This window comes from Salvelinus namaycush, chromosome 20 (genome assembly GCF_016432855.1).
Source record: "Salvelinus namaycush isolate Seneca chromosome 20, SaNama_1.0, whole genome shotgun sequence".
NCBI lineage: Eukaryota > Metazoa > Chordata > Actinopteri > Salmoniformes > Salmonidae > Salvelinus > Salvelinus namaycush.
In genome coordinates this window covers 29,398,419-29,412,938 of record NC_052326.1, presented here as the reverse complement: position 1 = coordinate 29,412,938, position 14,520 = coordinate 29,398,419, and the positions used below count along the sequence as shown (strand labels likewise).

Genomic DNA, 14,520 nt, shown 5'->3' with positions numbered 1-14,520 from the left:
CTGAGGTACAGGGAAACAAACCAGGAACAATGAGGAAGGAATCCGTGGCTAACTGCAAGCATTGCAAAGCAATCACTAGTCTGCTATTCACTGGTCCCAATTCTGGGTTTAAGGGTCTATTTTCCAAGCTTAAATTGTTAAACATTCAACATTGGCCATGCTGTCAATCCAGCATAATTTCTACCGTGCTCAAAACAACTGATAACTCGGAACTGAGAAATCTGACTTCAGTGAGTTCAAGACAACTGGTAACTCAGGAAAAAAAATTGATCTGACTGGGAAATTTGTTTTGAACGGTCATCCAACTCGGAATTGTAAGTCGGGAAATCTAGCCTCTTTCTAGAGCTCCGACCTGAAGATCACTGACGTCATCATGATTCAACCTAGTGTTTTTCAGAGTTCCCATTTGTCTTGAAAGCACCATAAATCCAGAGAATGCCAGACTTTGATGACAACGTTTGATGACAAAATGTGCCCTCAAGGACTGCCGCACCACCTTCCTGGTCAAGTGAGCACAGCACAACAAGGTGAGTCCATAAATGATGTAATATACCAGGGAGATATGTATACTGTAGCTAAGAAAGTAATACTAAGTGTATTTTGTGTAGTAAGCTGTTAGTAGCCCATGTGCCTCATCGTAATCATTTCCCCCTATTAATTTCGCCTACTGTTCTGACTTGGTGGTGCACATGCAGCCTGTTTTAGAGAAATGTAATCATCGAATATTGTAAGAGCTTTCATTGTCTGCTTATATGCCCCCTTTATTTATCCTACGGTTCGGACTTGGTGTACAGGGAGAACACTGCAAGAATGGCCCATTTTCTGAATTCTGTCGCAGTACATTTTAAAAGTGCTGAACAAATAGCTATATTGACTACATCTGTCCTAGTTCCCTCATGAATGTCTTAATTGAAATTACGGATTGCCTCTTATCCGCTTGTCGTCCCCTTATGCCATAGTTTGTACATCTCAATTGTCAGTAGAAACCACATTTGTTTAAGCAAGTCAGCCATATGAGCTATGTTTTTTTTAAAGGCAGTATGTTATATTATATCATCCATATATTTATATATTCTTATTCCATTCCTTACTGAGATTTGTGTGTATTAGGTATTTGTTGTGGAATTGTTAGATATTACTTGTTAGATACTGCCGGAACTAGAAGCACAAGCATGTCGCTACACTCGCAATAACATCTGCTAACCATGTGTATGTGACCAATACAAATTTATTTCATTTGATTTGATTTAAATGAGGCTGAATGAACTGTTTCGCAAGACTCCGCTGATAGCCAGGTGTAGCAGTGGTAAGGTGTTGGGACTGCTGTTGGGACAGCTTTATGCAGGCCCTAACAGTTTGTGGGCACCGTTTGTCACGTTATAGTGCAATTAATGTATTGTTTAGTATTGTGCTGTGTAGTGGCTTTGCTGGCATGCATCCCCCCCAAAAAATGTGTTTGCCCCACCAAGATTTACATGCTAAAATTGCCACTGATATAGACAGGTGCCTTTCCAAATCATGTCCAATCCATTGAATTTACCTCAGGTGGACTCCAATCAAATTGTAGAAACATCTCAAGGATGATCAATGGAAACAGGATGCACCTGAGCTCAATTTTGAGTCTCATAGCAAAGGGTCTAATGTAAATAAGTTATTTCTGTTTTTTATTTTTAATACATTTGCAAAAATGTATAAAAACCAGTTTGCTTTGTTATTATGGGGTATTTATTGTGTGTAGGTTGATGAAAAAAATATATTTAATCTATTTTAGAATTATTTTAATTTTAACTTTATTTAACCAGGTAGCCAAGTTGAGAACAAGTTCTCATTTACAATTGCGACCTGGCCAAGATAAAGCAACGCAGTTCGACACATACAACAACACAGAGTTACACATGGAGTAAAACAAACATGCAGTCAATAATACAGTAGAAAAAAAAATAAGTATATACAATGTGAGCAAATGAGGTGAGATAAGGGAGGTAAAGGCAAAAAAAAGGCCATGGTGGCGAAGTAAATACAATATAGCAAGTAAAACACTGGAATGGTAGATTTGCAGTGGAAGAATGTGCAAAGTAAAGATATAAATAATGGGGTGCAAAGGAGCAAAATAAATAAATAAATAAATACAGTAGGGGGAGAGGTAGTTGTTTGGACTAAATTATAGATGGGCTATGTACAGGTGCAGTAATCTGTGAGCTGCTCTGACAGCTGGTGCTTACAGCTAGTGAGGGAGATAAGTGTTTCCAGTTTCAGAGATTTTTGTAGTTCATTCCAGTCATTGGCAGCAGAGAACTGGAAGGAGAGGCGGCCAAAGGAAGAATTGGTTTTGGGGGTGACCAGAGAGATATACCTGCTGGAGCACGTGCTACAGGTGGGTGCTGCTATGGTGACCAGCGAGCTGAGATAAGGGGGGACTTTACCTAGCAGGGTCTTGTAGATGACCTGGAGCCAGTGGGTTTGGCGACGAGTATGAAGCAAGGGCCAGCCAACGAGAGCGTACAGGTCGCAGTGGTGGGTAGTATATGGGGCTTTGGTGACAAAACTAATGGCACTGTGATAGACTGCATCCAATTTATTGAGTAGGGTATTGGAGGCTATTTTGTAAATGACATCGCCGAAGTCGAGGATCGGTAGGATGGTCAGTTTTACAAGGGTATGTTTGGCAGCATGAGTGAAGGATGCTTTGTTGCGAAATAGGAAGCCAATTAGATTTAACTTTGGATTGGAGATGTTTGATGTGAGTCCGGAAGGAGAGTTTACAGTCTAACCAGACACCTAGGTATTTGTAGTTGTCCAAATATTCTAAGTCAGAACCGTCCAGAGTAGTGATGTTGGACGGGCGGGCAGGTGCAGGCAGCGATTGGTTGAAGAGCATGCATTTAGTTTTACTTGTATTTAAGAGCAATTGGAGGCCACGGAAGGAGAGTTGTATGGCATTGAAGCTCGTCTGGAGGGTTGTTAACACAGTGTCCAAAGAAGGGCCAGAAGTATACAGAATGGTGTCGTCTGCGTAGAGGTGGATCAGAGCCTCACCAGCAGCAAGAGCGACATCATTGAGAATAACGCTGTAATGTAACAAAATGTGAAAAAAGTCAAGGGGTCTGAAACTTTCCGAATGCACTGTACTCCACCTCAGATATACAGTACATGACCACATCAACTCTGCCTGCTCTTGCCACATTTATGATCCTAAAATCAAGATTAACTGATAACATGTTCTATTATCTAACAATCACATTAACAGGAAAGAGATTGGAAACATGAAAACTGCATATTAATTCATGTATACTGTATATATAATCCATTAGAAAGAAAGGCCTGGATGTTCCTAAAATGAATTCACATTTCGATCGGTCATGATGCAATAATGGTCACAAACCCATTCAAAAGAATTGGCACAGTGTAATTACTTAGGCCTAATGCATTTAAAGAAAACAGCCATAATTGATTCAAAATGTAGAGGCAACGGCATTTACAGCTGCTATTACACACATAAAAAGGTTTATAATTGAAGTGTGCAGTTGTTAATGGACATTTTTTCAGAGACATTAAATGATGATGATGGGCTTTTATAGAAAGCAGTGGCCCTTTTCATAAAAACACATCCAAAAGACCCTAAAAGCATCTTGTGAATTACTTAATTCAAACATGGCACATCATTATAAAATCAGCCCCATGGACACTACAAGATGTCATTGAGGTAGCTGGGGCTGGTTTTAGTACATTAGAATAAGCATTAGAGGACTGAGTTGTCAAGCATCTGGAGAACTAGGTTATACATTGGATTTTGCACCATATGGAAAAATATGTATTGACTAAATGTGTTGAACTACTCACTTCCAGAAAAAGGATAAGTTGTAGAAGCAGGTTGAGACATGTCACGGGAATATGATGCACCTACACAGATCTGGTCACATCATGGTTGATGAGAGGAAACATCTGCACATGAATAGTAGACCATCACATTTGGATTTGTCCAATTAACAGTGAACAGTTGTACATCAGGTACCTTCACACTGACATGAATAACAATACATGACAAAATGGTGCAAATGGGTGACGACCCATTGACAGTAGGTGATTATCACCTGCTCAGTGGCTTTCAGCATATATCTCACTAGATGGCGACAAATGTGGCCCTATACATTTCTATCCCTGTGGCAGCCCTCGTGCTTTAATTTTCAAACATTTAATTAATCTGTAATTTCAACCATTTCAGTAATGTCTGTGCGCAATATACTTAAAGCACTTAGCTATGTGTTTAATGTACTTAGACTATAGATTACATTCTGTTGGAGCCTCCACAACATGTAGTGCAGATTTGACATTTCTTTTAGGGCTGATTTAATTTTTACCAGTGAATTGAGTTCCATTTGCTGGAATACTGTAAAATCTTTGCATACCTTCAAGTTAAAATAATCGGCAAAAGCACAATGCAGCCTCACATACTTTAAAGATTTAACAGTTTCCCATTTGGGATTGCTGGTTCCACAGGGGTCTTCCAGAGAATAATCGTCGTGACAAATTGAACTCGTGACCTCAGAGACGCCTGAAGAATTTCTCAATCTATATTTATAGTAGCATACCCCAGGGGTAAAATAAAAAACGATCTATATTTATAGTAGCATACCCCAGGGGTAAAATAAAAACATGTTTAGTACCAAAACATAACACAAATATTTATACACATCTGTCATTGATAAAAACATTGTTTTAGTAACTGCATAGGCTCCATTTTTATGACAAAGTATTTTTTTTAAATGTCGTGAACATAGTTCCACTTTGACATTATGGGGTAGTGTGTGTAGGCCAGTGACACAAAATCCATTTTAAATGAAATTTATGCCACCGATGACAAGAGCATGATGTGTGAATGTCTAGAAGATCATGATACAGATGTGTGTAGTAAAGAGGTGGCGACTATCTAGCTATTCACTTGATCAGATTTCAAACTCTGATTGGCTGCTTCACTGCTTCAGAGATGCGACGCTCTATAACTGGCTGGAGAGCGCACGCTGGAGAAAACAAAACTGACAAAATCACTACAACTTCACCGTGTTCCTTCAGTCGCGAGGATTCATACCAACAGCTGTGCGTAAAATTGACTTTATGGGAAGATATCAACCCTTTAGGGATTCATGTCAAACTGGATGCAACGTGCCATATCAAATGTGAGTATCAACAGACTAATTATACAATTATGAAGGATTTTGCTCTTACTGTATTTCTAGACTAAAACGTGCACGAATTAATCTCCTCTTTTTTTCTATTTTAGAGGTTAATTGTGACGGTGATGCCGAAATAAATAAAATGGTAAGTATTTTTCCCTTCTGTAACCTAGGCATAGATTATCATGCAATACAGTACAGTAGTGGACAATGGCATTGTAATTGGTTTATGCACAGTCTTATCAAATGGATATTATTCTGTGCGTAAAACGACAATGAATTAGATAAACTACAGGCCTACCATATTTTAAATGAAATAGGCGCAATGTATTTATAAACACAAAATTAACTGACAGTCCCTGAAATAATGGCTTTATACACCAGCATACGGGGACAACATCTGCAGAGCAACGCTCTGTCCACAGACGACGTTGTCCCGCATAATGACTATAGATGCCCATGCCCAAATGCCTCTGCTGAGTGGTGCTATCCGCTGCAGGCTATGCCATGTGTCGGGTAAACAAACAAATAGCAGTTTGTTAATGTGTTCTAAATTTAGAAGGCATATGGTTGTTTAATTTGCTAGAGATTATTTAAATGTTCTCTGTATGGAAAGGGATCCATCATCATTTTCTTCCTAGTTGTATTTAACTTTACTCTTGAAAGTAGATATGGTGTTTAATCACTTTGTCCTTTTTGGACACATTTTTTTTGCATCCCTGCTCCCTGCAGGAAGTTTATTATACTATAGCTAAACTATAATGTTTAATCTAAGTCTGACTTTTATAGGCAGTGGTGTGTCTTTATGAGAGTACCACACAACCTGTGTTGTGGCTGCGGACTCAAGTTCCTGTTGCATCTAATAGTGTTGTCATGAGAGCAAACAGAGGCTGAAGGTCTTGGCACATTAACCTGTGTCTCAGAGGGCTTCATGTCTCTTCTCCTCCGGTCTGCTAAACATTTCTCACCTCATTGTCAGATCAGTCCCCCCCATAAAGGGCTTGAAGGTGAAGGCCACAGGCCATCATGACTATTGTAATGCCATTTGCTACTGTCATATGGTATTATCACTGACATGAAAAGAGTTAATGGATCCTCTGTTTTATTTTTTAACTAACAGTTACAATCTCTTCCAGGGCCACATGATTTACTCTTCGATCCCACTTTTTGAAGTATCAGTGTGTGTGTTTTGTAGCCCACCTTTTTCCTTCAGAGGTAATGTTGTGTGGTTCACACACTTTTATGCTCGGTCAACCCTGTTTGATTTTGAGTGTAAGCCGACGCTGCTCACTGGTTGGTTTGGACCAATCAGAGTGGGTCCCTGTGAATCAGAGGGAGAGGAAATTAGAGCATATGGTCTTTAGTATGTCACAGCTGACTTTCATATGCAGGCATACAGCACTCTTAAGGAGACACACACCATTATACCTACATCCTGTGCCTTGAACTACATCAGAGAAACCTCAATCCCCTGCAGATCCCCCTACAGAAAAGTAGCCATCATTTCCATAAGACTTCAGCCTTTATATTGCAGTGTTAGGAAGAAGAGAGACTTGTTGTTTAATATTGTTAAAATAAAACTTCAAAGACATTATGGTGTGGGCGGGTGATGGTTAAATGTGTGATGACACACATTTAGGCACAGGTGTGGTGAAGTATGTGGTGAAGTACATTAACGTACAGTATGTGTGGTGGGAGGTAACTTTGATATTAAATTTGGTGTGGGTGGATCTATATGAAAACTGGTCAAGTGTGGTGTGATACAGTTTTGTATCTGAGAAGGGTGTGAGGAGCAGGACAGGTAGGGCTTGGGTATTTTTTATTGTGGCTGTGTGTTGCTGTGAAAGTTCAACATTAGAGAAGAGGTGTAGCTCTTTCATACAGTCGAAACATAGCAGCAGTCACCCAATCAGCAAGTCTGAGCCTGTCCTACGGTCTCTATTATAGTCACCAACAAATGCAGTGTGCTTATTAGAAAGAGTTCACCAGACCTCATAAAGAATGTTCAGTCTATCAAACATCTGCTGCAGGCTGAACATTATTTACAACATGCATTATATGATTTTGTATTCACCGGCTTAATAGAAAATATTTGCAATAACAAAAGAATAGCACTCAATCACTGACTTTGCTTTCTTTAAGTGAACATAGTAATGTGTCATAGTGTGTGTGTACCAGCCTGTGTCTGACTCTGTGTACTCTCTGTCCCTCCCAGCTGTGTCTGCGTGACTCTGGAGGCTGCCTGCGGGACCAGATGCACTACATGATGAGGTCCCTGCAGGACCTGAAGCACTTGAGAAGGACCTGCCCTGCTGCTGCCCCTGCAATCACCCCTGCCCACCGCTCTGCAGTGGCACGAGCCTGCCATCAGAGGGCACTTCAGCTGGAGCGCCGTACCCGCCTGCACATCTCTGACGCCAGTACGGCCAGCACCTACGACTCAGCCTGCTGTCTGGCCAGTCCTCTGGAGGAGGAGGAGGACGCAGGCAGCCGGCTGGGTCTGGGCCTTGGCCTGGGTCTGACCTCCCCCAGTAGTGAGAAAAGTCTGGAGTTTGACTCTGGCTACTCTGAGGCCTCCTGGCAGGACGAGGGCGTGGTGCTCAGGAGGACCAGGAATGTACGGGTGTCCTCCTCTGCCTGCCTCCGCACCAACCTGGCCCCCAGTGGCCTGGTCCGACCCAAATCCACATCAGACGCATCCCTGGAGAGCTGGACCTCATTCGAGGCCAATGACCCTGAGGACTGGACCACATCGCTGCTGACACGGGGACGGAACAGACAACCTCTGGTACTGGGGGACAACAGCTTTGCTGACCTCATACAGAACTGGATGGACCTACCGGACTTCCCCGAACCAGCAGAACTGAAGCCCAGCTCTGGGTGCAGACTGGCTCGATGCTTCTTGGTCAACATGAGGCGGAAAATAGCTGGCATGTCAAAGACTGTAGAGGAGAGGGTGAGGATGAGGTCCTCAGATTCTTCTTCTCGTGTGAGTCGGACAGCTATGGCCCCCAAACGACTCTCCTGCCCCCTAGGGGTGCAGGCCCCTGCCCCGCGCCAGTCCCCCTTCTTCCACCAGTCACACTCTGGCCTGCATGATCTAGACACAGACTTCTATCAATTCACTGCCCTCATGAAGACTGGCAGCAGACAGCCTATTATCTGTAATGACATCATCGGCTACATCTGACTCCAGGTCAGCCACTAACAGACTCTCATTCTAAACAATAGACAATTCCCAAAGTCACTATATTTTTTAAAATGTTATCACTATGTTCTGACTATAAGCTGCCAAAAATTAAACATTGTATTATTTGAGATTGGAGATATTTGTTGTGTCATTAGCTATGTTTCCATTAACTTTTCCATCAATTTTTTTGCATAGAAAATACATTGTCTTCAGAAAGTATTCATATCCCTTTGACTTACAGTGGATGAAATTGCTGTTGTTTTTTAGCTATCTACAGACAATACCACATAAAGACAAAGTGAAAACATGTATTTACATTTTTGTGCAATTTACTGAAAATGAAATGCAGAAATATCTAGTTTACATAAGTATTCACAACCCTGAGTCAATACTTTGTAGAAACACCGTTGGCAGTGATTACAGCTGTGAGTCTTTCTGGGTACGTCTCTAAGTCACCTGGATTGTGCAACATTTGCCCAAATATTAATTTAAAAATTATTCAAGCTCTGTCAAATTGGTTGTTGATCATCGCTAGACAACCATTTTCAGGTCTTGCCATATATTTTTCAAGTATATTTAAGTCAAAACTTTAACTCGGCCACTCAGGAACATTCACTGTCTTCTTGGTAAGCAACTCCAGTGTAGTCTTGGCCTTGTGTTTAAGGTTATCCTGCTGAAAGGTGAATCCTCTCCGGCAACGGAGGTAGGAAGGACGTCTGTATCTTTGTAGTGACTGGGTATATTGATACACCATCCAAAGTGTAATTAATAACTTCACCATGCTCAAAATATTCAATGTCTGTTGTTTATTTTATTTTACCCATCTACCAATAGGTGCCCTTCTTTGCGAGGCATTGGAAACCCCCCATGGTCTTTGTGGTTGAATCTGTGTTTGAATTCACTGCTCGACTGGGGAACTTTACAGATGTGTATGTGTGGGGTACAGAAATGAGGTAGTCATTCAAAAATCTTTTTAAACACTGTTATTGCACACGGAGTCAATGCAACTTATTATGTAACTGTAGCAGTATAGCTTCTGTCCCTCTCCTCGCCCCTACCTGGGCTCGAACCAGGGACCCTCTGCACACATCAACAACTGCCTCCCACGAAGCATCGTTACTGTAACGGTGTTCCTCCTCCTCTTCAACCGAAGAGGAGGAGTAGTGATTGAACCAAGGCGCAGCGTTGTGAAATGACATATTTTAATTAAACAAGACGGAATAAACACGAAACGAAAACACTTGAATAATTAACAAAATAACGAAACGAAAACGTAGACAGACCTGAACTATATGAACTTACATATAACACGAAGAACGCACGAACAGGGAAAATAGACTACACAAAAAGAACGATGTACAAACAAACCGAACAGTCCCGTATGGTGCGACAAACACTGACACAGGAGACAACCACCCACAACGAACACTGTGAAACAACCTACCTAAATATGACTCTCAATTAGAGGAAACGCCAAACACCTGCCTCTAATTGAGAGCCATACCAGGCAACCCTTAAACCAACATAGAAACAGAAAACATAGAATGCCCACCCAAACTCACGTCCTGACCAACTAACACATACAACAAACTAACAGAAATAGGTCAGGAACGTGACATAACCCCCCCCCTTAAGGTGCGAACTCCGGGCGCACCAGCACAAAGTTTAGGGGAGGGTCTGGGTGGGCATCTGACCACGGTGGTGGCTCAGGCTCAGGACGAGGTCCCCACCCCACCATAGTCAATCCCAGCTTGCTAATCCCCCTCAGAATGACCACCCCTCTCTTCCACCCACCTAATATAGGCAACACAAAATAAAGGGACAGCTCCGGGACAAGGTAGCTCAGGACATAGAGGTAGGTGAGAATAGAGAGGTAGATAGAGAGGTAGCTCAGGATAGAGAGGTAGCTCAGAATAGAGGGGCAACTCCGGACTGAAAGGCAGCTCCGGACAGAGAGACAGCTCTGGACTGAGGGGCAGTTCTGGATTAATGGCCGCTCTGGGCTGAGGGGCAGCTCATGACTGGCTGACGGCTCTGGACGCTCATGGCTGGCTGACGGCTCTGGACGCTCATGGCTGGCTGACGGCTCTGGACGCTCATGGCTGGCTGACGGCTCTGGACGCTCATGGCTGGCTGACGGCTCTGGACGCTCATGGCTGGCTGGCGGCTCTGGACGCTCATGGCTGGCTGGCGGCTCTGGACGCTCATGGCTGGCTGGCGGCTCTGGACGCTCATGGCTGGCTGGCGGCTCTGGCAGATCCTGTCTGGTTGGCGGCTCTGGCAGATCCTGTCTGGTTGGCGGCTCTGGCAGATCCTGTCTGGTTGGCGGCTCTGGCAGATCCTGTCTGGTTGGCGGCTCTGGCAGATCCTGACTGATGAATGGCTCTAGCGGCTCCTGACTGACTAACGGCTCTGACGGCTCGGGACAGACGGGCGGCTCTAATGGCTCGGGACAGACGGATGGCTCAGACGGCACTGGGCAGACGGATGGCTCAGACGGCACTGGGGAGACGGATGGCTCAGAAGGCGCTGGGGAGACGGATGGCTCAGATGGCGCTGAGGAGACGGATGGCTCAGATGGCGCTGCGGAGACGGATGGCTCAGACTGATCCTGTCTAGCGGAAGGCTTTGGCTGCTCCTGTCTGGTGGAAGGCTCTAGCGGCTCCTGTCTGGCGGAAGGCTCTATAGGCTCATGGCAGACGGGCGGCTTTGAAGGCTCAATACAGACGAGCAGTTCATGCGGCGCTTGGCAGACGGACAGTTCAGGCGCCGTTGGGCAGACGGCAGACTCTGGCCGGCTGAGACGCACTGTCAAGTTTTGACCTCCTTCTTGTGCAATTCCCCACTTGAAAAGGACAGTCCCTCCACATGAAGATTTTAACTGGATTTCACTCAATAAACAGCCATGGAATCAGTTGTTTGTCTTTTATTTACCATTCTTTGGTTGGCAGTAAACAGGTGAAAAACCTCAAAAAAGAGATGACAAATACAAGTTATTATTTGAGTTGACAGCCTAATTAAATACACAAAATTATCCACATTCACCTCAGATAAACACATTTCTGCCATTATAAAATACAAGGTTTCCACTTTTAAGCAAATGTTTCCCAAAATAGAAACCCACCATTTTTAATCAAATGAGCAGAATCAGTATATTTTTATCTAAATTTGCATTTTAGCCAAATACATTCAAAATATTTTTAGTAGTAAAAAATTACATTTATTTTCTAATCAGTAGTTAAGCAGACAAATCTTACATTTTTTAGCCAAAGATTTTAGACTCTACATTTGTTACTGAATTAAGAACTTGGTTTACTAAGATTTCTACAAAGTTTAAATTACTTTTAACCATTTCAAACAAGTTCTTTGTCAACAATGAATTTGGCTCTTCTTACTTTTCCTTTATACCCCACAAACAACATTTGAAGTTATAAATACCACTGCAAAAGTACTATCAAAGTTAAGAGTTAAGAGTCTGTGTTTTCCAGAGTATCATTAGCAGTGCACTGCTTAAGTCAGTCTAGCCAAACATGGCCAATATGGCGCTTACCGGCTGTCTTTCACAGTTTTGTGGAGGGCTTGGACTTGCACAGTCACCTTGATCACAAAGATGAAGTTTCCTTGGTCTTGTGGTGTTACTAATGCTCCTTTTACTGCGGTCTAAAGACAACAGCAGAGCCAGGTGCTGGCACACCCAGATTGCCTGGAAGATTTGTTCCACCTGGTTCACCACTGATTGAAGGAGGAGGAGTTTCACCACTGAGGAGCTCCCAGGCAGTGTGTCAGCACACTATTTAATCTCTCAGACTAATATTATTCTGTTTGTCATGTGGGTACCTTTGCCACTGTTCCACCCCTTGTGTATTGCGCTGTCATGGTGTATTTGTTATGGTGCGTGGTGCCGGAACTGGAGGCACCGGACTGGAGACACGCACTTCAAGCCTAGTGCGGGGAGCAGGGACAGGGCACACTGGACTCTCAAAGCGTACTATTTGCCTGGTGCGTGGTACCGGCACTGGTGGCACCGGGCTGAGTGCACGCACATCAGGACGAGTACGGGGAGAAGGAACAGTGTGTACAGGGCTCTGGAGACGCACAGGTGGCTTAGTGCGTGGTGCCGGAACTGGAGGCACTGGGCTGGAGACACGCACCATAGAGAGAGTGCGTGGAGGAGGAACAGGGCTCTGGAAACGCACTGGAAGCCTGGTGCGTGGTGTAGGCACTGGTGGTACTGGGCTGGGGCGGGGAGGTAGTGCCGGAAATACCGGACCGTGCAAGCGTATTGGCTCCCTTGAACACCGAGCCTGCCCAACCTTACCTGGCTGAATGCTCCCCGTCGCCCGACCAGTGCGGGGAGGTGGAATAACCCGCACCGGGCTATGTAGGCGAAACGGGGACACCATGCGTAAGGCTGGTGCCATGTAAGCCGGCCCAAGGAGACGTACTGGTGGCCAGATATGTAGAGCCGGCTTCATGGCACTTGGCTCAATGCTCAATCTAGCCCTACCAGTGCGGGGAGGTGGAATAACCCGCACTGGGCTATGCACACGTACAGGAGACACCGTGCTCTCTACTGCGTAACACGGTGTCTGCCCGTACTCCCGCTCTCCACGGTTAGCCTGGGAAGTGGGCGCAGGTCTCCTACCTGCCCTTGGCCCACTACCTCTTAGCCCCCCCCCAAGAAATTTTTGGGTAGTACTCACGGGCTTTTCGGGCTTCCGTGCCAGACGCGTCCCCTCATAATGCCGGTTCCTCTCTCCAGTTTCCTCCGCTCTCCGAGCTGCCTCCAGCTGTTCCCATGGGCGGCGATTCACCTCCACTTTAGCCCATGGTCCTTTTCCTTCCATGATCTCCTCCCAAGACCATAAATCCTGCTTCGTGCGCTGTCCGTTCCTCCCGTTACACCGCTGCTTGGTTCTGGTTATTTGGTGGGTGGTTCTGTAACGGTGTTCCTCCTCCTCTTCAACCGAAGAGGAGGAGTAGTGATTGAACCAAGGCGCAGCGTTGTGAAATGACATATTTTAATTAAACAAGACGGAATAAACACGAAACGAAAACACTTGAATAATTAACAAAATAACGAAACGAAAACGTAGACAGACCTGAACTATACGAACTTACATATAACACGAAGAACGCACGAACAGGGAAAATAGACTACACAAAAAGAACGATGTACAAACAAACCGAACAGTCCCGTATGGTGCGACAAACACTGACACAGGAGACAACCACCCACAACGAACACTGTGAAACAACCTACCTAAATATGACTCTCAATTAGAGGAAACGCCAAACACCTGCCTCTAATTGAGAGCCATACCAGGCAACCCTTAAACCAACATAGAAACAGAAAACATAGAATGCCCACCCAAACTCACGTCCTGACCAACTAACACATACAACAAACTAACAGAAATAGGTCAGGAACGTGACAGTTACCCATCGCTCCACAAAAGCCGCGGCCCTTGCAGAGCAAGGGGAACAACTACTTCAAGGTCTCAGAGAAAGTGACGTCACCGATTGAAACGCTATTAGCCCGCACCCCGCTAACTAGCTAGCAATTTCACATCGGTTACATAACTTGTTAAGAATATTTTTTACTCCTGAACTTATTTAGGCTTGCCCTAACAAATGGGTTAAGTACTTATTGACTCAAGACATTTCAGTTTTTTGTTTTTAAATAATTAGTTAAAATTTCAACAACAAAAAAATATAATTCCACTTTGACATTATGGGGTAAAATAATAATTCCTCTTTGAACGCAAAGCAGGGTTTAATTACTGGGTTGTTCCATTTGATGTCATTCACTTTTTGACCGAACCCCTTTTGATTTGAACGACACTTTCCATACACATTTGCCCATAGTAGAAGTATTCAGAAAGTTACTTTTTGGTGCCAAAACATTCAGGAGATAGAGGTGCTGAAAGTTACCCCATTTTGCATACCCCACACTACTGTGAGACATCCTTGTTTCATCACTGAAAAATATAAATGGTTGAGTTGGATATAATTGAAAAGTTGACAAACAGGGTTGTCAAACTATTTTGTCATTTCTTGAAATAAATGTTTTTTAATAAAAGTTATGTCAACCATCTTTGTGCTACCATTTGAAAGAGGAAATTAAAAATGTATTCCCATTTTACTACATTTATCAGC

The 14,520-nt window shown here is 43.7% G+C and overlaps 1 protein-coding gene across 1 annotated transcript; it reads left to right on the top strand.

Moving 5' to 3' along the window:
* Positions 1-5,054: 5,054 nt before the first annotated feature.
* LOC120064558 (PAK4-inhibitor inka1-like) lies at positions 5,055-8,659 on the top strand. Its single transcript, XM_039015148.1, has 3 exons — positions 5,055-5,174; positions 5,279-5,316; positions 7,387-8,659. Exons 2-3 carry the CDS (start codon positions 5,314-5,316, stop codon positions 8,359-8,361), a joined length of 978 nt encoding a protein of 325 aa, XP_038871076.1. The 5' UTR covers positions 5,055-5,174; positions 5,279-5,313; the 3' UTR covers positions 8,362-8,659.
* The last annotated feature ends 5,861 nt before the right edge of the window (positions 8,660-14,520 follow it).